The 25,411-nt window shown below is 34.8% G+C and overlaps 1 protein-coding gene across 7 annotated transcripts in view; it reads right to left on the bottom strand.

Moving 5' to 3' along the window:
• KIAA1328 (KIAA1328 ortholog) overlaps positions 1–25,411 on the bottom strand; it is a 525,281-nt gene that overhangs the window by 306,835 nt on the left and 193,035 nt on the right. For all 7 annotated transcript variants that reach the window (XR_012484390.1, XR_012484391.1, XM_074279230.1 and 4 more), the window contains one exon: positions 3,207–3,337. Coding sequence is in view for 5 of the 7 variants with exons in the window: in XM_074279230.1 (XP_074135331.1) it covers positions 3,207–3,337 (131 nt within the window). In the remaining 2 variants the exon portion in view is untranslated. The remainder of the gene's footprint in view (positions 1–3,206; positions 3,338–25,411) is intronic.

Below are 25,411 nucleotides of genomic sequence, written 5' to 3'. Positions count from 1 at the left end.
TCAAGACTTTAGGATGCCAAAACATCAGTGCGAACCAATTCTTCTAGTCAACAGAGACAGAATGACAGATACTAAAGAGAGTACTAAACTTAAAAGGGTGGAAGATCTAGGTTCAAAGACCACCTTGGACTTTTTCTGGCTATATGGCCAAGAGCAAGTCATATACTTTTCTAAATCTCAGTTTCTTCATCTATAAAATGAAGATAAGAAACTTAAAACATAACTCACAAGACTGTTATGAGACTAAATTAATGATATTTGGATTGCATGTCAAATGTTTTGTGGGTAACAATCAGATTTCTAAAACTGCTAGTTTGGATAAATAGATAAAAAGGACTTTTCTAAAATCTAAAGTATAAAACTCTGCCAAAGTAAAGAAATAATAGAGTAAATCCAAGAATTATTTACCAAGGTGGGGGGTGATGGTGAGGGTTGGAAAGGGTACAGGGAGAAGGTGATGATTACAGGTGAGATCTAAAAATAAGATGAAAAATGATGAAAGGAATTTAAGGAAATTTTGAGATTAAAAACTCCCCTAGGAAGGTTTCCTTTTATTGAAAATGAAAGAAATAGAAACAAATATGATATATATCCCACAAAGAATCAAAATCACAAGTCAGAGCACTGCTAGTGAATTGTGGGTGAAATATGAATATGAAACAACCTATACACAAACCTAATCTGAACCAGATGGCAACCAACTTTAGGCAGAAAAAAATAAACAAGTCCTTCAAAGTCAAACGAATGCTTCATGAACAATCAACAGCTACCATCACCTCAAAATATGGAAATTAGGTGTTTTTTAAAATTATTTTTAAAAGGGCAACTACCTTGTTTAGGAAACTGATGAAATTTTACATTTATCTGAACAAAGGCTAGTCCTCAGGAGAGCCAACAGCTCAGAATTCTTTCCCCAACTAAAAACCTCTGATTCAATCAATTCAAAGTCTATGTTTTTCATTTGGAGACAAAAGATAAGGTTGGCTGTCACCTTTTGGAAGCAAAGGTCTGGAAAAGCCAGGCTTTTTATCTTTGTTGATGCTTTCCTCCAAAAAATAGCTTTCTTGGAAGAGAAGCTCTTATCATAGGTTCAGAATCTTCAGAATGACCTCTGTGCCAAAAATGAGAACATGTTAGGTTCACCTTTTTTCATGGAGAAAGAAAAGAAGTCCTCCTCATTGCAGTTCAGAAAGACTTTTTGACAAAAGTGGAAATAATGATAATACAGCTATGCTCTAAGCTGGAATTAATCTGGAAATTCTTGTGACCAAGCCACCAAAGGAAGCAATTGTCTTGTCTCTGCCTGCTTCTAGGAGGCAAGTGAGTCAGTTGTCTTTGAATGACAAAGTACTTTAACTTTCAACTTCATTTCCAAAGCAGCTAAGAATGAGTGTGAATCCTTCAAACCCTATCTAAGAGCAGGACTTCTTATCTTAAATACTCAAAGTGACAACTCAGAGACTGTAAGACTTTGCTTATGCCAGTGTTTCAGAGATCTCTCTGGGACTCATAAAGGCTAAGCCAGGAGAGCAAATGCTTTTGGCAATTCCTTCTAAGTCAGCAAGGATGCAAATATGGGCTCAGCCACCTCTAACTGCTGTAGGAGGACCTCGATCCTTGACTTCAGGAAGAAGCACACTAACCAGAGGTTCCCTAAACTCAAAGGCATTCCTCTTTTTTAATATGTCTTTTCCATGCATGTGGCTTCACTGTCACTGGCCCACGAAATGCCAACATTATCACACTACTAGGACAGTGACTGACTATCTCTTTTCCCCTCTCACTTCTCTCTGACGCCCAACTTCTCCCAATTTGTTGATTATGGGGAGGTGGGGAACAAGAAGCAGAGATAGAAAGGGATTAAGAGCATTTTGAGGCATTATTATCAACTATAAATCAGTCTCTTGTCAAATTTGCCAAGAAATTACTAGCTTAAATACAGACTACTGTCACACAATGGTGACTTCGTGCTCTCCAATCAAAAACAAGAGGAAAAAAATGGGTTAGACTGCCTTATGTAGATGTCTTTGGCGCCCCCTAGTGACCATTTAGTGCCACTACATTCCACAACATTCCTGGAAAAGCTCCTATCTGGAATAGGCCCTAAATCTCTACTTCATACCTCTTCAGACCTGTGATTATAGTCTTAGGGAAATATGGTCAGGAAGGGGGGGGATGGGAAGGGAGGAGGGAAGAGGGAAGAGGGAAGAGGGAGGAGGGAGGAGGAGGAATCATGAATAGGAATTCCTCTCAGATCTTCCTCTAGCATCCCTGAGAAGTTTGACCAGAAATAACTTGTCTAAATAACTACCTTATTCAATATGGCTGACAAGGGCAAACTATTCCAGACGTGACAAAAACAAGGTTATTTGAGAACTGTTTCCATCCCTTTTATGGTGACACTGATTTTCATGTAGCAAGGTAGAAAGAAGATTTAATAAAGGAATTTAGACTCAATTCTCACACCCCAGAAAAAGTAGCACCTCCCTTGAAAATTAAGGAAAGCACATTTCCCATTTGAAATATAGCATTTTAAAGAGGTGGACTATATCAGTAAAGTAGCTGTGCTTTAGTCTGACCTTTAAAAAAGTATATCCATTCAAAGAGAAAACTAGTACATTATTCCTGTCATAACATGTCATCAATTAAAAAAACTTTAATATATAAATATATACTTTAAAATATTAATCAATATGAACTCACAATGAAATTTTTAAAACCCAACAGTTTCTATTTTAGTTCATTTTCATATTTATATTTCATGTTCATTATAAAAATTTTAGAGAAACAGTATGTCCACATGGGGGACACAGCAGAAGACATGGATTCAAGCTCTGTCTTCAACCATTATGAGTATAACCAAGGGCAAAACATTGTGGCCTGGGTAACTCTCTCAGACTTATAACTGCAAAAAGAACTGTTAATTTGAAGAAATTACCAATATAGTATTATTTGGAGGCAGTTTCCCAAGTTTCACTCAAACAAGATCACGGGTCTAGGATGGGATTACTTGTTACTAAAAGGTCAGAGCTCTAAGTGTTTATTTTGCAGAGGGAAAAGGAAAGGAGAGAGAGGAAGAAGAGGGGGAAAGTGGAAGGTAAAAGCACTAACTAAAACAACTTAGAATAATACTTCTACACTGCAAAGCACCTTGCTGATCTTATCATCAGGGTCAAAAAAATGGAAGGTGAAACATTCTTGCTTACCTGTTGCTGCTCCTTCACTTTAGCAGTGCCAACCTCTGAAAGGGACAGACTGAGCTTCTCTTGCTGTTCAGAAAGGTATTTCTGATAAAGACTCAGAAGTTCCTGGCACTCTCTATACTGTTGCTGCAAGGGTGAGATGACAAGTTAAGGAAAAAAAATAAACTTCCAAATCTCCCCTCCAGATTATTTTCTAGAAAAGAGCTTCTACCACTAGAGTTCATATGGATATATTAATATAAATTTTATATCTGACATATAACAAATGTATTTTCTTTATTTTTGGATATACTTACCTTTGACCTTAATTTAGTAATGCTATATGAATAAACATATTAAACATAATTATCAGATGTTACAAACAAGCACTGTATATTAAGAATGCCTATCCTAGATTAATTTAAGGTGAAGTTCAGGTATCAAATGTTAACTGCAAAAAGTCATTCTAATCTACCTCAGCTGTTAGGAACTCCTCCCTTTCCAGAAATTACTTTGGATTTTTAAATCTGTATATGTGGTGTATCTCTACCCGTATATGTTCTTCAGAGAAAGACCATGTCATTTTTTTTAATCTTGTGTCTATTTTCAGTGTCAAGTACAGTGCTTTAATATTTAAGAATTGTTCTTTGAAGTGAATATTTAATTTTTTTCCAAATCTTTCTAATAAATACAAAATTTTACCAAAATATCAAAATTTTGGCCTAATATTAAGGTCATCTTCATCTGTTTCCAGCCTTTCCTAGGCTTTCTTTTAGTATTTGACTTGGTAATGACAATGAATTGAGCAAAGCTATCCAATTCAAAAAGACATTTTCCCCTAATTATCAAATATACAAAACTAAAAATAACTAGAACTAACGAAGGAGTAAAGGTTGTTGGTTATATTTACTTCATAAGTTACAAACTATAAAACTGCAATTCAACAAATATTTATTGATCATTTTGATATTATATACCAGGAACTATGTTAGGAATTGGACATTTTTTAAAAAATACTAAAATAAAAGTCTTTATTCTTAAAGAATTTACATTTTATTTTAAGAAAACATAAACAAAAAAGAGGGAGCTTATAATTTAATTGTAAAAGCCAATCAAGGCAACATTTCATTTTTAAACCAGGAGCTAGAGAGAGCTGATTGTCTAGGTTCCCACTCAGATCTTTGTATTCCGTTATAAACCCAAAATAAATAAAGAAAGAAAGAAATAATGACCATTCCCCCCCCACACAACTCCCTGGTCCCTTGAAACTTGGAAGATGTTCAATAAATAGAGCTGTAAGAATACCCAGCCACCAAAATCATATCTGTGGGAGGCAGCATTTTGTGACCAGGAAAGAAATCTGTTCTTCACCTGGCACCTGGCACTGTAGTCATTTCTTCCCTAGTCCCTTGTCTTACAGCACATGATTTCTGAATTTCCCCCTTATATTTAATTATGCCAGCTAATACATGGCTCATTGTCCAAAGGTATTATCCTATATAAATACCTTAAAAACAAGTTGTCGTGATTAAGGGTTGGAATAGTATTTCTTAAATGTCAAATATAGTGCCTGGTTTCAGTATTCCTTAACATTTTCATGACCTAATCATTGCTTCTGGGCAGGTTCGTGTTCTAATCACTTTTGCCAATCATGACTGCATAAATAACTGACTGCTTCATTATTCCTATTATCATCCTTAAAAAAAAAAAAAAAAAAAAAAAAAAAAAAGTCAGAAATGGCTTGTAGGAAAGAAACTGCTTTTGATAAGGGGTCAGGTTACTAAGCTTGGAAACTAAATTAATAAGGAGAGCTTGTGGAATACTTTACTCAGCATCTTACAAAAAATAACAGTATAAACAATGGTCTAAATAAGTTAATAGGTTTCCAGAGTCAATCTATCTTAGACCAGCCTGGTTTTACATTTTTGTGCATTTTGTCAGTAAGCTCCAAAAGCCTGGAATGATTTGTGGTGGTCTCAGGAGCCTCTGCCAGCTATGATGTATATAAAAGGAATTTTTTATTCCAGCTGTAACCATAGGCAGTAATGTTTATAGAAGGTGAACATATTAGCCTGGACACAGGGTATGAATTTTACTCTTGAAAAAGCCAGTTCAATTATACAGCCTAAGAGTTAAATGTCAGTATTTGAAGACAAATTATAGGCAAATTCATTTAAACCCATGTTATGTGGCAGAATATAAAAACAGACAGTCCTATCTTTATCAATTTTTTATGTCCTTCTTAATTCACCAGATTTCCAAATTCCCCCTTCTGGTCTCCCCCACCCCCACCCCCACGGCATAATAAGATTTCGACTCTTCATCTGGACAGCATAATTCATGTTTTTAAAAAATATAGGTAAAATGTCTGCATCATTGATTTTAGGGGTACAATGAAAGAAACAGATCTTTCTTTATTGTGATCCAATGAAAGAAAATAATGCAATAGATAACACTGAATCAAATCCAAGTGCAGGTTTTGTACACCCAAACCAAAACACCAGAACCTAACTTAAGTAAGCGATACTGCAATCATCACAAACCCATTGTGGGAAGTGAAGAAAACTTTTTAAGTATCCATGGAAGTGTAGGGCTTATTGGATAGCAACCCAGATCTGGAGCCACAAAGACCTGTCTCCAAGTCAAATCATTTAGGCCTACAGACTAAGAGGAACCCCAGATAAGAAACTTAACTTCTCAGTGATCTAGATAACTCTCCGAGAACAAAAACTGCACAAAATATACCTATCAGCATTAACAGAATTTCTTCATCAAATGAAAATACATTTATTAAGCTTGTATATGCCAAGTAAAGTGTTAAGATAGCAAGGGAGGGAGGGAAGGAGGGAGGAAGGGAGGGAGGGAGGGAGGGAGAAAGGAAAGGAAAGAAGGATGGAAGGGAGGAAGGGAGGAAGGGAGGAAGGGAGGAAGGGAGGAAGGAAGGAAGGGAGGAAGGAAGGAAGGAAGGAAGAAAGGAAGGAAGGAAGGAAGGAAGGAAGGAAGGAAGGAAGGAAGGAAGGAAGGAAGGAAGGAAGGAAGGAAGGAAGGAAGGAAGGAAGGAAGGAAGGAAGGAAGGAAGGAAGGAAGGAAGGAAGGAAGGAAAGGAGAGGAGGGAGAGAGGGAGGTAAGAAAAAAAGGAAAAGAGAGGGAAAGAGAGAGGAGAGGGGAAGGGAGAGAAGGAGGGAAACCGTATATTATAGAAATGTGAGCTATAATTATGCAGAAGAAAGGGAAATTAAAATCATGAAGGTCATAAAAGAAGGAAAATTGTGAAGAATAACTCTGGGGTAGGAAAGAATTGAGTATTTCAAGGTAAAACAATAATCTGGAATAAGAAAAGCCACATCATGATTTCTAAAGCTACTTAACTCTTAATAAGTAACCCCAAAAAGAGGAAAAAAACAGCAATTTTGTTTTATTTTGTCTTAAAGTTATCATTCTTAAAAAACAAAAATAAAATAAAGTTATAATTCTTTTCCCTCATTCTTTATGTTCTTCTTTTTCCTCCAATTTTTTTATCAAAGATTTGGTGGCAGAAATGAAAATAAAGCACCAGTTTATACACCACTGAAGATCTTCCTATAGCCCCACAGCCTAAGAGTTGAGGGTGCAAAAGACTTAAGCCATAAAATGTTGTTGTAAGCTGACACTACAAGATAGAACTGACTGGGGCAGCTAGGTGGCGCAGTGGATAGAGTACCAGCCCTAAATTCAGGAGGACCCGAGTGTGGCCCTGGGCAAGTCACTTAACCCCAGCCTCAGAAAAAAAAAAAAGAAAAAAAAAAAAAAAAGAGAGATAGAACTGACCATGCCTTGACCTCAGGCCAAAAAAAAAAAAAAAAAAAAAAAAAAAAAACAGGCTAAAAAAGGTAGTACTCCAACCTTGCTCATACTTTTGAACTTAATTCAACAAACATTTATTAAACATAGTCAGTATGCAGAGCACTGTGCTAAGAGCCAAAGGAGACACTTATTTAAGTATGAGGGATATAATGGACATGCAAATGATTGTAATACAAATAACAGAGTAAGTACAAAAGGAAAACACAAATGCCATGGGAAACTAAGTGTAGGAACTAACTGAGGTGTAGGAGATTCAGAAAGGCATCATGGAAAAGGTGGCATTTAAATTGGACTCTAAAGGACACAGTAGAAATTTAATAGTGAAAAAGGAGAAGGTCATCTTAGGCATTGGGAAGAAAACATAAGCTATGTTTAAGAGGCTTTTAGGACAGGTATCTGACAGGAGATAATCCTCTCACCATTCTGTCAGTGCTCCCATATTGAATCAGTGACAAGTTATGCAAATTCCCTTTAAGGGAGAGAAGTTTTGGCAAAAAAGAGAGAATTCGTTTACCATGATCCACTTTGCTAAGCTTAGAAATGGGTACCTATCTTTCTCTAATACTTGTGTAAATACCTTCATAAGAATCAGAGGCAAAATTAGGATCCCAAATGACTAATCAAATCAAAGGCTAAGTGAACAGAAAAGTTGCTGAATTATCTATTCTATAACTGACCAAAAATTAATCTTTCTTGAAACTCATATTATAGGTCCATAAAATGAAATTTTAACTTTTAATTAAAGAACAATGGTTTTTAATCAGGCCAAAAAAAACAAAAACAAAACCTTTCACTAACACAAAAATAACCTTTACTTATCTAATTGTTGCTCATTTGTTTTAATCATGACCAACTCTTCATGACTCCATTTGGAGTTTTCTTGACAAAGATAATAGAGTTTGCCATTTCCTTCTCCAGCTCATCTTATAGATGAGGAAACTGAGTCAAACAATTAAGTGGCTTGCCTAAGGTTAGTAAGTGTCTGACGCTAGATTTGAACCATGAAGATGAACCTTCTTAACTCCAGGCCAGGTCTTTATCCACTATGCCACTAATACATATCTATATCTATATATTCATATAGATACAGATATAAATATACACACATCTATTTACATACAAACATATGCATACCTTTTTGACTATTCTAGCCAAGATTATATTTAAGTTCTTGAATCACACCACTTTCAGATGTCTTTGTACCCCTTTAGTTGAAATACAGATTTTTTTTTCAAATATAGTACTGTTAAAAGTTTCAAAGGCACATACGTTTTTCCCAATATTACCAGAATATACCTCCTACTGCCACTTCTCTTCCCTCTCCCCACAAAAAAAAAAAAAAAAAAAAAAAAAAAAAATTACCATGCACATTCTCTGAGAACCTATAAAACCTATATATGAGGCCCAAATTATATAACCCAGCTTGGTGCTCACTGATGATATATGCAACACAAAATGGATTTCTAGTAATAATAAGAAAGATTGATTTCAAGATGAATTGGTTACCAGGGCTAGACAAAAACTCCACGTGAATGTTCACGCCCTTTTATCAAGTTTCAGTCTGTGCCTAGAGTATAACCTGCTGATCTGACTTTGAAATTTTCCATTTAATTAAAAGGAAGTTTATGGGAAATGTGCAGCAGTAGTACAGGAAGGCAGCATTTTTTAATCTCTATTCTTAATCTTAAAACTCAAGAAGCGAAGGGGGCAGAGCCAAGATGGCGGAGAAGAAACACACGACTCTGTGAATGTCCTTACTCCCTCACAACCTAATTAGATAAATCAGCCTCAGAAATAGCGCTGGACTGATAGATACCACAAGGACTGGAAGCACAACTTACCAGCTGAAGAGAATCTGGAGTTTCAACAGAAAAGGTCAGTTCCCAGGGGAGGAAGAAGAGAGGCCAGCACAGACGGCTGGGTGCTAGCATATTGCGCCGATTGCGCTGGGAGGGGCTCTGGGATCAGAGAAGCCACTGAGATAAAGAAATCTGGCACAGGCTGTTAGCTCTTCTCTGCTTATAATACAGCAGTTCAGAAGAGAAATCTAAACTACTTTAAAAATTCAAAGATAGAATAGATCTTCCTGGATCCTGGGGGTGACTCAGCAGATCTCGGAACTGGGGGGTGTGGCCCCTAGCTCCCACCTGAGACTAGGTAAGAGATTGAGAAGTGGGCAGATACGGCCCAAGGCAACACACACTGCCTAGCTCAGCTGGAGGGTGTGGAACTCAGCTCCAGAAGTCCCAGAGAAGCGGAACCTTTGAACTCGGGACCGCGGTTTCTGGCAGACACTTCCAGTTTGAGTGCAGGGGCTTTTCACGTCACCTGCTGCAGACATCCACGCCCCACCGGGATGCATAGGCTGGGCTTTGTGCTGCCTTTACTGTTCAGCGCCCTCGGGGCACAGCAGTGCTGATCACCTCTGAGGCACTTCCAGGGAGGGGGTGGGGAACTCTCTCCCAGAGCTCTCTCTTAGCTCAGGCACAGGGGCCCCTGCATCCATCCGGTCTGGGAGGAAGCTGGTAAAGAAATAAATAAATAATTTCCTACCCCAGGGACAGACCCCAAAAGATTTTTCAAGTATGAGCAAAAAGCCCAGAAAAACCATAGATTCCTTCTACACAGAGAAAGAGCGGGTATCCAACCCTGAGAAAGTTAATAGCAGAGAGTCAGCAGATAACAACCTAAAGGGGAATGATTCCTGCCCCCCATCACATAACTCTCTCCTAGAAGAGACTATTAAAAAGTTAAAAGAGTTTGAAGAAAAATGGGGAAAGGAAAGGGAAGCTATGATAGAGAATAATAACGTCCTGAAATTGGAGTTGGAAAAAATAAAGAATTCACAGGAGATGCAGGGAAACAAAATCTGTGAATGAGAAAAGGTTAAAAAATCACAGGAAAGTAGGATTTCTGAATTGGAAAAGATAAAAAAGTCTCAAGAAAATAGAATTTCTGAATTGGAAAAAGAAAATAATTCTCAAAAAAAATATTAGGGAAATGGAAAAAAATTCAATAGAGCAAAATAATTCATTTAAAAACAAAATTGGGCATTTACAAAAAGAACTAAAAACTGTGAAAGAAGAAAATAACTCCTTAAAAGTCAGGATGGAACAAATAGAAATGAATGATTCACAGAGAACCCAAGAATCAGTCAAACAAAACAAAAAAAATGAGAAGCTGGAGAACAACGTCAAATACTTACTGGGAAAATCTATAGACCTGGAAAATAGATCTAGGAGAGATAATCTGCGGAGCATTGGACTTCCCGAAAACTATGACCAAAAAAAGAGCCTTGATTCTATTTTACAGGAAATTATCAAAGAGAATTGTCCAGAGATAATAGAAACAGAAGGGAAAGTAGATGTGGAAAGAATTCATCGAACTCCTTCTGAAATAGACCCTAAAAAAAGAACACCCTGGAATATTGTGGCTAAGCTGCAGAATTACCACACTAAGGAGAAAACCTTGCAAGCAGCTAGAAAAAAACAATTTAAATACCAAGGTGCCACAATAAGGGTCACTCAAGATCTTGCTGCCTCCACATTAAAAGATAGAAGGGCCTGGAACCTGATATTCCGTAAGGCAAAAGATCAAGGACTGCAACCAAGAATGAACTACCCAGCTAAGTTTAGCATCTTTTTCCATGGAAGAAGATGGTCATTCAATGAAATAGAGGAATTCTATATGTTTCTAAGAAAAAAACCAGACTTAAACAAAAAATTTGATCTACATCCACAAGACTGAAGAGAAACAGAAAAAGGTATACAGAACCCTTGACAACTGTAACTCTGTTGTGGGTATATAAAAAGTACTCATGGATAATTTGATTTTACTGATATAAAAGAAAAAAAGGGGGGTGTAGTAAAGGGAAGGAGGTCGTCTCAGAAAAAAGGGGAAGGAGTGATAAAAAGAGGGAAACTACATCCCAGGAAGAGGCATAGAAAATACACCATATCTGAGGGAATTTAGTGAGGGGGAGAATCATTGTGTGAATTTTACTCTCATCAGAAGAGGCTCAAAGAGTAAATAATTGACATATTTGTTTTTCAGAGAATTTTCTCTTACCTCATTAAAAGGGGGGAGAGGAAAAGGGAAAAGAAAAAGAAGAATAAGGGAAGGGACTTGGAGGGAGGAGGGAGGGATACTAAAAAAGGGAGGGCTGCACGTCACAAGGGGGGTCTATAAATTAAATATCGGGGAGGGGGATCAGGGGGGTCAAGGGAAAAATCATAATCTGGGGATAATATGATGGCAGGAAATACAGAATTAGTAATTTTAACTGTAAATGTGAATGGGATGAATGCTCCCATCAAACGGAGACGGATAGCAGATTGGATCAAAAATCAGAACCCTACAATATGTTGTCTGTAGGAAACACACTTAAAGCAGGGAGATACATACAGAGTAAAGGTAAAAGGTTGGAACAGAGCCTATTATGCTTCAGGTAAATCCAAAAAAGCAGGGGTAGTTATCCTTATCTCAGATCAAGCAAAAGCAGAAGTTGATCTAGTTAAAAAAGATAAGGAAGGAAACTATATCCTGCTGAAAGGTAGCATAAATAATGAAGCCATATCAATACTAAACATATATGCACCTAGTGGTATAGCATCTAACGTTCTAAAGGAAAAGTTAAGAGAATTGCAAGAAGAAATAGACAGTAAAACTATAATAGTGGGAGATCTCAACCTTGCACTCTCAGATTTAGACAAATCAAACCACAAAACAAATAAGAAATTAAAAAAGTAAATAGAACATAAGAAAACCTAGGTATGATAGACCTTTGGAGAAAACTGAATGGCAATAGAAAGGAATATACTTTCTTCTCAGCAGTTCATGGATCCTATACAAAAATAGACCATATATTAGGACATAAAGATCTCAAAATTAAATGTAGGAAGGCAGAAATAATAAATGCCTTCTTCTCAGATCACAATGCAATAAAAGCTACATTCAGTAAAAAGTTAGGGGTAAATAGACCAAAAAGTAATTGGAAAATGAACAATCTCATCTTAAAGAATGACTGGGTGAAACAGCAAATTATAGAAACAATTAACAATTTCACCCAAGATAATGACAATGATGAGACATCATAGCAAAATCTGTGGGATGCAGCTAAAGCAGTAATAAGGGGAAATTTTATATCTTTAGAGGCTTATTTGAAGAAAATAGAGAAAGAGAAAATTAACTAATTGGGCCTGCAACTTAAAAAGCTAGAAAAAGACCAAATTAAAAACCCCCAACCAAAAATTAAACTTGAAATACAAAAATTAAAAGGAGAAATCAATAATATTGAAAGTAAAAAAACTATTGAATTAATAAATAAAACCAAGAGTTGGTTTTATGACAAAGCCAATAAAATAGATAAACCTTTGGTAAATCTGATCAGAAAAAAAGAAAGAGGAAAATCAAATTGATAGTCTTACAAATGAAAAGGGGGATCTTTCCATCAATGAAGAGGAAATTAGAAAAATAATAAGGAGTTACTTTGCCCAACTTTATGCCAATAAATTTGACAACTTAAGTGAAATGGATGACTTCCTCCAAAAATATAGGTTTCCTAGATTAACAGAGGAGGAAATAAATTGCTTAAATAGTCCCATTTCAGAAAAAGAAATAGAACAAGCTATTAATCAACTCCCCAGGAAAAAATCCCCAGGACCAGATGGATTCACATGTGAATTCTACCAAACATTTAAAGAACAATTAGCCCCAATGTTATATAAATTATTTGAAAAAATAGGGGATGAAGGAGTCCTACCAAACTCCTTTTATGACACAGACATGGTACTGATACCTAAACCAGGTAGATCGAAAACTGAGAAAGAAAATTATAGACCAATCTCCTTAATGAATATTGATGCTAAAATCTTAAATAAGATATTAGCAAAAAGACTTCAGAAAATCATCTCCAGGATAATACACTATGATCAAGTAGGATTTATTCCAGGAATGCAGGGCTGGTTTAATATTAGGAAAACTATTAATATAATTGACCATATTAATAATCAAATTAATAAGAACCATATGATCATCTCAATAGATGCAGAAAAAGCATTTGACAAAATCCAACATCCATTCCTACTAAAAACTCTTGAGAGTATAGGAATAAATGGACTATTCCTTAGAATAATCAGGAGCATATATTTAAGACCGTCAGTCAGCATAATATGCAATAGAAATAAACTGCAACCTTTCCCAGTAAGATCAGGAGTGAAACAAGGTTGCCCACTATCACCATTACTATTCAATATAGTACTAGAAACGCTAGCCTCGGCAATAAGAGTCGAGAAAGAGATTCAAGGAATTAAGAGTAGGAAATGAGGAAATCAAACTATCACTCTTTGCAGATGACATGATGGTATACTTAGAGAACCCCAAAGACTCTGCTAAAAAGCTATTAGAAATAATTCAGAATTTTAGCAAAGTGGCAGGATACAAAATAAATCCACATAAAGCCTCAGCATTTTTATATATCACCAACAAAATGCAACAGCAAGAGATACAAAGAGAAATTCCATTCCAAAACAAATGTTGAGAGTATAAAGTATTTGGGAATCCATCTACCAAAGAATAGTCAGGAATTACATGAGAAAAATTACAAAACACTTGCCACAAAAATAAAGTCAGATTTAAATAATTGGAAAGACATTCAGTGCTCTTGGATAGGCCGAGCGAATATAATAAAGATGACAATGCTCCCCAAACTAATCTATTTATTTAGTGCTATACCAATCAGACTCCCAAAAAACTATTTCAATGACCTAGAAAAAATAACAACAAAATTCATATGGAAGAATAAAAGGTCGAGAATTGCAAGGGAACTAATGGAAAAAAAAACTCAGAGGAAGGTGGTCTAAGTGTACCTGATCTAAAGCTATATTATATAGCAGCAGTCACCAAAACCATTTGGTATTGGCTAAGAAATAGACCGGTAGATCAGTGGAACAGATTAGATACAAAGGACAAAAAAGGGTACATCTATAGCAATCTAATCTTTGACAAACCCAAAGATACCAACATTAGGGACAAAAATTCATTATTCGGAAGAAACTGTTGGGAAAACTGGAAATTAGTATGGCAGAAATTAGATATGGATCCACACTTAACACCATATACCAAGATAAGATCAAAATGGGTCCATGATTTAGGCATAAAGAATGAGATCATAAATAGATTAGAGGAACAGGGAATAGTCTACCTATGAAACCTGTGGAGGAGGAAGGAATTTATGACCAGAGGAGAACTAGAGATCATTATTGATCACAAAATAGAAGATTTTGATTACATCAAACTAAAAAGTTTCTGTACAAACAATAGTAATGCAAATAAGATTAGAAGGGAAGTAACAAATTGGGAAAATATTTTTAAAAGTAAAGGTTCTGACAAAGGTCTCATTTCCAAAATATATAGAGAACTGACCCTGATTTATAGGAAACCAAACCATTCTCCAATTGATAAATGGTCAAAGGATATGAACAGACAATTCTCAGATGAAGAAATTGAAACTATATCCACTCATATGAAAGAGTGTTCCAAATCACTACTGATCAGAGAAATGCAAATTAAGACAACTCTGAGATACCACTACACACCTGTCAGATTGGCTAAGATGACAGGAACAAATAATGATGAATGTTGGAGGGGATGTGGGAAAACTGGGACACTGATACATTGCTGGTGGAGTTGTGAAAGAATCCAGCCATTCTGGAGAGCAATCTGGAATTATGCCCAAAAAGTTATCAAACTGTGCATACCCTTTGACCCAGCAGCGCTACTACTGGGCTTATATCCCAAAGAAATACGAGCAGAAAGAGACATATATGTGCCAAAATGTTTGTGGCAGCTCTTTTTGTTGTAGCTAGAAACTGGAAGATGAATGGATGTCCATCAGTTGGAGAACGGTTGGGTAAATTATGGTATATGAAGGTTATGGAATATTATTGCTCTGTAAGAAATGACCAGCAGGAGGAATACAGAGAGGCCTGGAGAGACTTAAATCAACTGATGCTGAGTGAAATGAGCAGAACCAGAAGATCACTGTACACTTCAACAACAATACTGTATGAGGATGTATTCTGATGGAAGTGGAAATCTTCAACATAAAGAAGATCCAACTCACTCCTAGTTGATCAATGATGGACAGAGGTAGCTACACCCAGAGAAGGAACACTGGGAAGTGAATGTAAATTGTTAGCACTGCTGTCTATCTACCCAGGTTACTTATACCTTCGGAATCTAATACTTATTGTGTAACAAGAAAATGGTATTTACACACATGTATTGTATCTAGGTTATATTGTAACACATGTAAAATGTATGGGACTGCCTGTCATCGGGGGGAGGGAGTAGAAGGAGGGGGGGGATAATTTGGAAAAATGAATACAAGGGATAATATTATAAAAATATATAATAATAAAAAAAAGAAAAAAAAAGACTCAAGAAGCTTATTCTGAATGTCACAAACATTTCCAAACAAGTACAGGACAATTAAAATGTTCTATGGAACTAAAAAGAAGGTAGGGTCTTCCTCAATTCTATCTTTTTTCAATGTTCATTATCTACGATCAAGATATACAAAAGATGAGCCAAAGAAAACTGTCTAGTTGAAAAGTTTTACATATGGTAACTATGGCATTATGGATAAATGGAGAACTGGTCTAGCCATCAGAAAAAACCTGGGTTCAAGTCCTATCTTTGATAAAAATAGGCTATGTGAGTCTGAACAAATTACTTAACCTTTCTTTCTGTGCTGTCAAACAAGAAAGACTGACATATTCACTATTGGTGTTCCTCTATCTAATGAAATCAGAGGTTGAACTAAAAAGGAAAAATGTCTTTTAGAAAATTTTAGAACATTTGTAATAAACTATATATGTAAATTATAGTACACATATATTTTGTAATAATTCTTGATAGGGCTCAGATAAGTGCTTAATGCTCAAAGCCTTAAATTTGCATTCCTTTTTGATAAACATTAAGAATCTTACATTTATTGAATAGAAATGACATTTTTTATATTGATGAAGAAAAATCCAAAAGATGAAGTAGCTATTTATTATGCTTTTCAATGGATTCATATAACTTGTCATCCATATACATCCTATGCTTAATGCAATGTTTTCATATAACTTCTTTGTCTTGAAACATGATCAGTTTTGTTCACAACATATTAAGTTTAAGATTAGATAACCATTACAAAGAGCTGAAACACCTTCCAATACCATATGACAATTGAACATCAAATACTCAAGTGTTCTCATTGTAATTATATTTATTCTGCATATTTGCAGTCCATGACTAAGGTAGGAGTAAGGATCTGAGTCAAAAACTTTGTGACATTCAATAAAGTCAATATAAGTGTTACATACAGCTCTTATGTGTGGCTTATTTAAAAATCACTCAATAGATAATGATCTGCTCTTCACATCTCTTGGACTTTTGGGGATATCCTTTTTACTCTTCAGCCTATACATTGTTTTCCTATAAGTGTTCATGGATCTTTTGAGTGATATACGAAGTGTTTTCATTAAATAAATGTATAATTGACCTATATTTGGAGTGGTCACTGATGTTCTTATCTTTGGGCAACAAAATGGCTTGTTAAGAAAGAAAGGTTCAGGTTCAGTCTTGCATCAGAGTGAAAATTATTCAAGTTTTTTGTTCATGGAAATCTGTTAAAACATTTGAACCAATAATTATGGATTATGACTGCCCTAACACTTTCTAGTTTTGTAAAGAATCTAGTTTATAATTTGCCTAGATGTAATCATTAGATTGTTCATTATACTAATGGTACACAAGCTCTGTTTAGCTATTTGATCCAATTTTCATTTTAATCATGTTGGACTTTTTTAAGCCATAGAAATAAACAGAAATTTTACACATTCTCAGTTTTTAAGAATTCTTCCTCTAATTTCTTTGCTAGAGTCTAAAGTATAGTCTTGAAAAAAAAATGTGTCTAATTTTTTTGTTCTTTGATTTGTTGTTTTATTTTGGTTTACTTTTATTTCCCCCTAATTTTTTGGCTTTTATTTGCAAGATTTTAAGGGCATCAAAAATCTCTGTCAAATTTTTATTTTTAGGATTCTATTCTACATGTTTCTCTTTTGTTGATTTTAAATAGATGATACGTTGTTGAAGTTTTCTAATGTGCATTCTGAGTAGGTATTGATCTAATCTTTCAATTTCTTTCAATAGTTTTCTAAAATGACTTCCACTAGGGCAATGATTATACTCTATATTCCTTTTTTTTTAAATTCATTTTTCCAAATTATCACCTCCCTCCCTCTACTCCCTCCCCCCAATGACAGGCAATCCCATACATTTTACACGTGTTACAATATAACCTAGATACAATACATGTGTGTAAATACCATTTTCTTGTTGCACAATAAGTATTAGCTTCCGAAAGGTATAAGTAACCTGGGTAGATAGACAGTAGTGCTAACAATTTACATTCACTTCCCAGTGTTCCTTCTCTGGGTGTAGTTATTTCTGTCCATTATTGATTAACTGGAAGTGAGTTGGCTCTTCTTTATGTTGAAGATTTCCACTTCCATCAGAATACATCCTCATACAGTATTGTTGTTGAAGTGTATAGTGATCTTCTGGTTCTGCTCATTTCACTCAGCAACAGTTGATTTAAGTCTCTCCAGGCCTCTCTGTATTCCTCCTGCTGGTCATTTCTTACAGAGCAATAATATTCCATAACCTTCATATACCACAATTTACCCAACCGTTCTCCAACTGATGGACATCCATTCATCTTCCAGTTTCTAGCTACAACAAAAAGAGCTGCCACAAACATTTTGGCACATATATGTCTCTTTCTGCTCGTATTTCTTTGGGATATAAGCCCAGTAGTAGCGCTGCTGGGTCAAAGGGTATGCACAGTTTGATAACTTTTTGGGCATAATTCCAGATTGCTCTCCAGAATGGCTGGATTCTTTCACAACTCCACCAGCAATGTATCAGTGTCCCAGTTTTCCCACATCCCCTCCAACATTCATCATTATTTGTTCCTGTCATCTTAGCCAATCTGACAGGTGTGTAGTGGTATCTCAGAGTTGTCTTAATTTGCATTTCTCTGATCAGTAGTGATTTGGAACACTCTTTCATATGAGTGGATATAGTTTCAATTTCTTCATCTGAGAATTGTCTGTTCATATCCTTTGACCATTTATCAATTGGAGAATGGTTTGGTTTCCTATAAATCAGGGTCAGTTCTCTATATATTTTGGAAATGAGACCCTTGTCAGAACCTTTACTTTTAAAAATATTTTCCCAATTTGTTACTTCCCTTCTAATCTTATTTGCATTACTATTGTTTGTACAGAAACTTTTTAGTTTGATGTAATCAAAATCTTCTATTTTGTGATCAATAATGATCTCTAGTTCTCCTCTGGTCATAAATTCCTTCCTCCTCCACAGGTTTCATAGGTAGACTATTCCCTGTTCCTCTAATCTATTTATGATCTCATTCTTTATGCCTAAATCATGGACCCATTTTGATCTTATCTTGGTATATGGTGTTAAGTGTGGATCCATATCTAATTTCTGCCATACTAATTTCCAGTTTTCCCAACAGTTTCTTCCGAATAATGAATTTTTGTCCCTAATGTTGGTATCTTTGGGTTTGTCAAAGATTAGATTGCTATAGATGTACCCTTTTTTGTCCTTTGTATCTAATCTGTTCCACTGATCTACTGGTCTATTTCTTAGCCAGTACCAAATGGTTTTGGTGACTGCTGCTATATAATATAGCTTTAGATCAGGTACACTTAGACCACCTTCCTCTGAGTTTTTTTTTTCCATTAGTTCCCTTGCAATTCTCGACCTTTTATTCTTCCATATGAATTTTGTTGTTATTTTTTCTAGGTCATTGAAATAGTTTTTTGGGAGTCTGATTGGTATAGCACTAAATAAATAGATTAGTTTGGGGAGTATTGTCATCTTTATTATATTCGCTCGGCCTATCCAAGAGCACTGAATGTCTTTCCAATTATTTAAATCTGACTTTATTTTTGTGGCAAGTGTTTTGTAATTTTTCTCATGTAATTCCTGACTATTCTTTGGTAGATGGATTCCCAAATACTTTATACTCTCAACATTTGTTTGGAATGGAATTTCTCTTTGTATCTCTTGCTGTTGCATTTTGTTGGTGATATATAAAAATGCTGAGGCTTTATGTGGATTTATTTTGTATCTTGCCACTTTGCTAAAATTCTGAATTATTTCTAATAGCTTTTTAGCAGAGTCTTTGGGGTTCTCTAAGTATACCATTATGTCATCTGCAAAGAGTGATAGTTTGATTTCCTCATTTCCTACTCTTAATTCCTTGAATCTCTTTCTCGACTCTTATTGCCGAGGCTAGCGTTTCTAGTACTATATTGAATAGTAATGGTGATAGTGGGCAACCTTGTTTCACTCCTGATCTTACTGGGAAAGGTTGCAGTTTATTTCTATTGCATATTATGCTTACTGACGGTCTTAAATATATGCTCCTGATTATTCTAAGGAATAGTCCATTTATTCCTATACTCTCAAGAGTTTTTAGTAGGAATGGATGTTGGATTTTGTCAAATGCTTTTTCTGCATCTATTGAGATGATCATATGGTTCTTATTAATTTGATTATTAATATGGTCAATTATACTAATAGTTTTCCTAATATTAAACCAGCCCTGCATTGCTGGTATGAATCCTACTTGATCATAGTGTATTATCCTGGGGATAATTTTCTGAAGTCTTTTTGCTAATATCTTATTTAAGATTTTAGCATTAATATTCATTAAGGAAATTGGTCTATAATTTTTTTTCTCAGTTTTCAATCGACCTGGTTTAGGTATCAGTACCATGTCTGTGTCATAAAAGGCGTTTGGTAGGACTCCTTCATCCCCTATTTTTTCAAATAGTTTATATAGCATTGGGGCTAATTGTTCTTTAAATGTTTGGTAGAATTCACATGTAAATCCATCTGGTCCAGGGGATTTTTTCCTGGGGAGTTGATTAATAGCTTGTTCTATTTCTTTTTCTGAAATGGGACTATTTAAGCAATTTATTTCCTCCTCTGTTAATCTAGGAAGCCTATATTTTTGGAGGAAGTCATCCATTTCACTTAAGTTGTCAAATTTATTGGCATAAAGTTGGGCAAAGTAACTCCTTATTATTTTTCTAATTTCCTCTTCATTGGTGGAAAGATCCCCCTTTTCATTTGTAAGACTAACAATTTGATTTTCCTCTTTCTTTTTTCTGATCAGATTTACCAAAGGTTTATCTATTTTATTGGCTTTTTCATAAAACCAACTCTTGGTTTTATTTTTTAATTCAACAGTTTTTTTACTTTCAATATTATTGATTTCTCCTTTTAATTTTTGTATTTCAAGTTTAATTTTTGGTTGGGGGTTTTATACTCTATATTCCTACAGTCACTACCTTAACAATGATCATAGCATAGACAACTGTGTACAGATTCTGAGTTGATTTTATATTAATTTATATTTATACATATATTTTATATTTACAAATAAGCTTATATTTTCTGGCAGTGTATATTCATGCACAATGGTTACAGCTTTTACCAACTTTTTAAATTAAACTTTGATATATAATTAGCCTATTTGTTAGTTTTATGGCATCAGAGTAAAAAGATTTTTTTTAATTCCATTCCAAAATTATTTTGTTTTCACATTCATTCAAGATCTTACCATTATTTTGCCATCACATCATTATTGTAGTAAGTATAAATTTATGATGCTTTCAGATTCTTCACCTTTTCCTTCCTGAGATATAATTCCTCAATTTCCATCCTGATCTCACCTAATATGGGTTTAAGAATCAATGTTTTTCCAAAGTGTATCCTCCTCTCAAATGCAATCCAATAGTGTATAACTTAGAGCTGAGGATTCCATTAACAAAAAACAATATGAAGCCTTTGCCTATACCCACTAAGATGTTTCCAATTTTGTTACTATGTAGTATTGATAAATAATAAATTAATTAATCCATTTCATATACATTCTTGGTTTGCCCACTTTCATGAGCAGAACCATCTAGACCAAAACATTTTCTGACATACATTGCCTTCTTTGCGGTATCAAATGACAAAAGCATCTCTCACTCTGCTCTCCTCTGTATTAAGCTGATCATAAAGATGATTCTTAAATAGAGCCAACTTTATAGAAGAAACTTGGTACAGCAGAGCACTGAGTTTGGTGTTAGGAAGACCTGTGTTTGAATTTTACCTCAATCATCTTACTAACTGTATGATTCTGGGCAAATCGTCCAACCTCTCTGAACCTCATTTTCAATGGATGTAAAATAAGGTAATTGGGCTTAATGACTTCTTAGATCCTTTTAAAGTATCTGTTGATTAGAATCTTAGGAGCCATCTCATAATGGTAGCTGAAATGTTAATATAATCACTGGCATTGCCAGATCTTGAAAGCTTTCACTTCCATTTCAATGTTCTCAGGGCACAGAGAATACCTATTGTATATCACCCTGGCTGGCATTCTCTTACTGCTTTGCCACCTTCATTTTCAACATGGATTGGGCTTTGAGGAAATCATTATAATATTATTACTATTAATAAATCATGTAATGATTAAAGGAGAAATCCATATTGTTTCTCTGAGAAGCTAGCATTCCCATACCAGCTGAGATTAAATATCATATGAATGGAACAGAAGTAGGCTTAAAACTGAAATACTTCTGACTCTGCTCTCTACTTAGATCCCTTGATCATCTTAAAATACTGTGCTTAAATCTGAATTTTCCATTACCAACATTAACTATTTTGCAAACTTCATTTAAAAAAAAATCTTTAAAAGTCATAGAATTGCACAAAGTTGAAGCTGGAAGGGATTTTAGAGACATTTAGCTCAGTCTCATTTTACAGGTAAGAAATTTAACACCCAGTTTGGTGAAGGCACTTGCTTAATACCACACAATTAATTAGTTTTTGGCAAATAGGTATACTAAGAACCAGGTCTAAATGTTAGTAAAATATTAAATCAGTCAGAAGTTCATCCTCTTCTTTATAGATTCATTTTTATACAATGCCTTGGGATGATATATATTTTATGGCATTCATAGCAGAAGTTAGAGTCAGAACTGCAAAAGCATTTCCATTATAAACCTCCCCCATTTTTTTCTTGCTTCTAAACTACTAAAAAATTCACCTTTTGTCTGAAAGTTTCTGTGTTTCAGCTAGACCCAAAGGAGATTTTTTTTTCATTTGGGAAGTCTGATTTAAATCAGTTCAGCCCTTTTTTGAGTTATAGAAACTAGAAAAAATATACTGCCCATTTTTCTCTTCTCTATCTGAAGGGATTTTATTAGGTGAACTGTGTAACAATGGTTAAACTTTGAAAACTTAAAAACTTCAGAGGGGAGCAATTCGTGATGATGCTGAGCTGCTGAAACTGAAACATGAAAAAGTCAGAAAGCTAAACGATCTATATAGAAAGACTGACACGAAGATGCATGAAAACATATAGTGCCCTGAAAAAAAAAATCAAGTATATTGGACTCCACAGAACCATTTCATATAACGTATATTGATGAAATTAAGAGTATACTCTAAGTGTATAACACTACATCAGAGATCAACAAAGTTTGAAAAAGACCTGCTACAATGGTAATGAGAGAAAAAAATTACTATGAAGCAATACTAATGAAAACTACAGAGCTGTAAAACAAAGTCATATTTTGTCCTATGTAAATATAAAAGTATAAAAGCAATGACTTATATCAAAGAGATTTGGATTTCACAGGTCATTTATATTCTGTGAGCCTCAGTTTCCTCATTTATAAAATAAAAGTGCTGTCTAGGTTTGAGGGATAAATATTGCTACTGGTACAGGGATAGGGAAAAGCTAAGATCGCACAGGAGTTAAGCTTTAAAAGATAGGCACAAATTCAACAGGCAAAGAAAGTGTTTCCTCTAAGCACAGTTAAATATTATGGGGTGTGTCTGGGAGAGTAAATAGTCTAGTTTGCTTTGAGGAAACAATATGAAATGAGAGTGAAAAGTTAAGCAGGCACAAGATTATGGAAGGACTTAAATGCCACGCAATTTTATACTGGAGCCAATAGGAAACCACTGTTGGTTTATGGATCAGAGAGTGGTTATAACCAGATCTTTGCAAAGGAAATTTGAGTGACAAGGGAGTAGAGGCAGGAAACTTGTTAAGAGTTTATTACAACAGTGATTTTCAAAAGGTAGTCTTGGAAAGAGAGCAAACTATGGATTACAGAAATATTGTAGAGGGAGAATTGCCAGGACTTGGTAATTCATTGGATATGAAAGAGGGAAGAAAAATTAAATGTAACCCCAAAATTTTGAATATCAATAAAGGATGGTACTTTATACAAAATCAGTTCAGTCAGAAGAAAGAGTAGAGATAAGAGGGAAAGATAATAATGTCAGTATTAGAAATAATGAATTTAAAGTTCAGTGACACATTCAAGTAAAAATGTTATGCAAACAGCTACTGATGTGGTTCTGAAGCTAACAAAAGAGGTCAAGAGTGGAGAAAATGTATCTGGGAGACATTTGAGTAAAAGTGATATTAAAGTTATGGAGTTGAATGAAATTGTAAAGTGACAAGAGTTCAGAAAACTATGAATTCTAGCTACATGGAATCAATCTTTAGGCTTAAGAGTGAATTAATACCTACCTATTCTAAATTATTACTTTCAAACCAAAGTATCCCGAAATCTATCTTTTTTTACAAGGACTACACAATCTCCCTTCACTCACCCATTATTCAATATTTATTCTTATTTATTCTTCAGTGTCTAAACTAAATATATTATGCTGCTATGTAAATCCATTTGTCTTGCAAATTCTGTTTGTTTTCTACTGTCCTCACAGGACCCATTTCTCATTCTTTTATAACTCCCATGATACTCTTTATCCCTGATCAGAAAGACTATTCAGGTTGCCCCTCTGGTCATCTCACCAATGTGGTAATCTCATCATGGATGCCTAAATAAAATTATATATGTATATGATTCAGTATAAGCCCAATATGCCTATGTGGTAAAATTAATCCAAGTGATGGCTATCTTGAAACATCATCACATGTGAAGGATGGGGTGTCATCTGAGGTCAGCTGCTGATTACTCACAAAAACTACTGGGATTTGGTTTTGTTTGTTTTCTTTTTTCTTTTATTTCATAATGTCCATTTTTAAAGATATGTAATGAAAACAATATATGACAATCTAAAATAATCCATTTATCTCTTTTGAAGATGAGCTATTTTTTCATTGCAATGTAACTTATTTCTATTCTGGTTGACTAATGAAAGTAACACTACCTGGTAATTTCATTAACTACGGTGCTTAGATAGTCACACTAAAGAAAAGTTAATGAAATGAGTTAAGATCTATGGTGTCCAATTTCCCCATTTTTATTTTCAGATGCACACCTATGCCCTACTTCGCAGTAGATACTAACTTTATTTCACAGTATTTCCTTATCAGTTTAGCTTTTCCAGATTATGAAATGTGGCATCAAGGAATAGCACCCCAATTAGTGTTGTAAAGATTTTTTTTTTTAACACAAACTAAAACTATGATCCACCATGAATAGTTATAGGAATTAAAAAAAAAAACTTCTAAAATAAAAATAGAACTTAAAGCAGATTGAAAGGGAAAGCACCTATAAGATGGAGTCACTTCCAACATTTTAAGGTTAAATCTTTAAAAAAAAAAAAAAAGGTTAAAAAAAGAAGAAAAGTGAGCACTACTACTTATCCACATGTAAATTACTGCTGAGAGAAAAGTAAAGCTAAGTAACTTCATGTGGAGGTTTATTATCTAAACTCAGAAGATGCTACAAAGACTGAAGGTAATAAAACATTTTATGAACAACTCCACTTCACTGATTCTAATAGAATGGAGCTTCTGTAGACAGCAGAATTATAGTTAAGAAACTGGTCAGGAAGTAGATCTTCACCTGAGACAGCTACAAGTATGGATGGTAGAAGAGTCTAATATATTCAAACTTCTCCTCCCCCCCAAAAAAACCTAACCCCAAAGTTTAAAAGTATCATTAAAAGCAAGAAATTAGACTTTACCTTAATATTTTAATGTTATTGATTAGTAAATAAATGGATCTAAATGGCAGCATTAAAGGGAACAACCCTGAGGCCTAGTTCTTTACCCAGACATGCTTAACAAAAGAGAACTGAGCTTATTATAAAATCTACCAGATAAGAATAGAATTGTTAAAGATGCCAAGATGATTTCTATTATAACTATTTTTCTGCAAGCGCTCTTAATGTTCTAAGCAATTCTGCCTAGGGGCAGAAACTTTCCACATGGAGTCTCCATAGCAGGGTGATTTTTCTTGAGGGAAAAGATCTGAATCATA

The sequence above is a fragment of the Sminthopsis crassicaudata genome, chromosome 1 (genome assembly GCF_048593235.1).
Source record: "Sminthopsis crassicaudata isolate SCR6 chromosome 1, ASM4859323v1, whole genome shotgun sequence".
NCBI lineage: Eukaryota > Metazoa > Chordata > Mammalia > Dasyuromorphia > Dasyuridae > Sminthopsis > Sminthopsis crassicaudata.
Note: the sequence above shows the minus strand (reverse complement) of the source record. Positions and strands in the feature narration are given on the sequence as shown.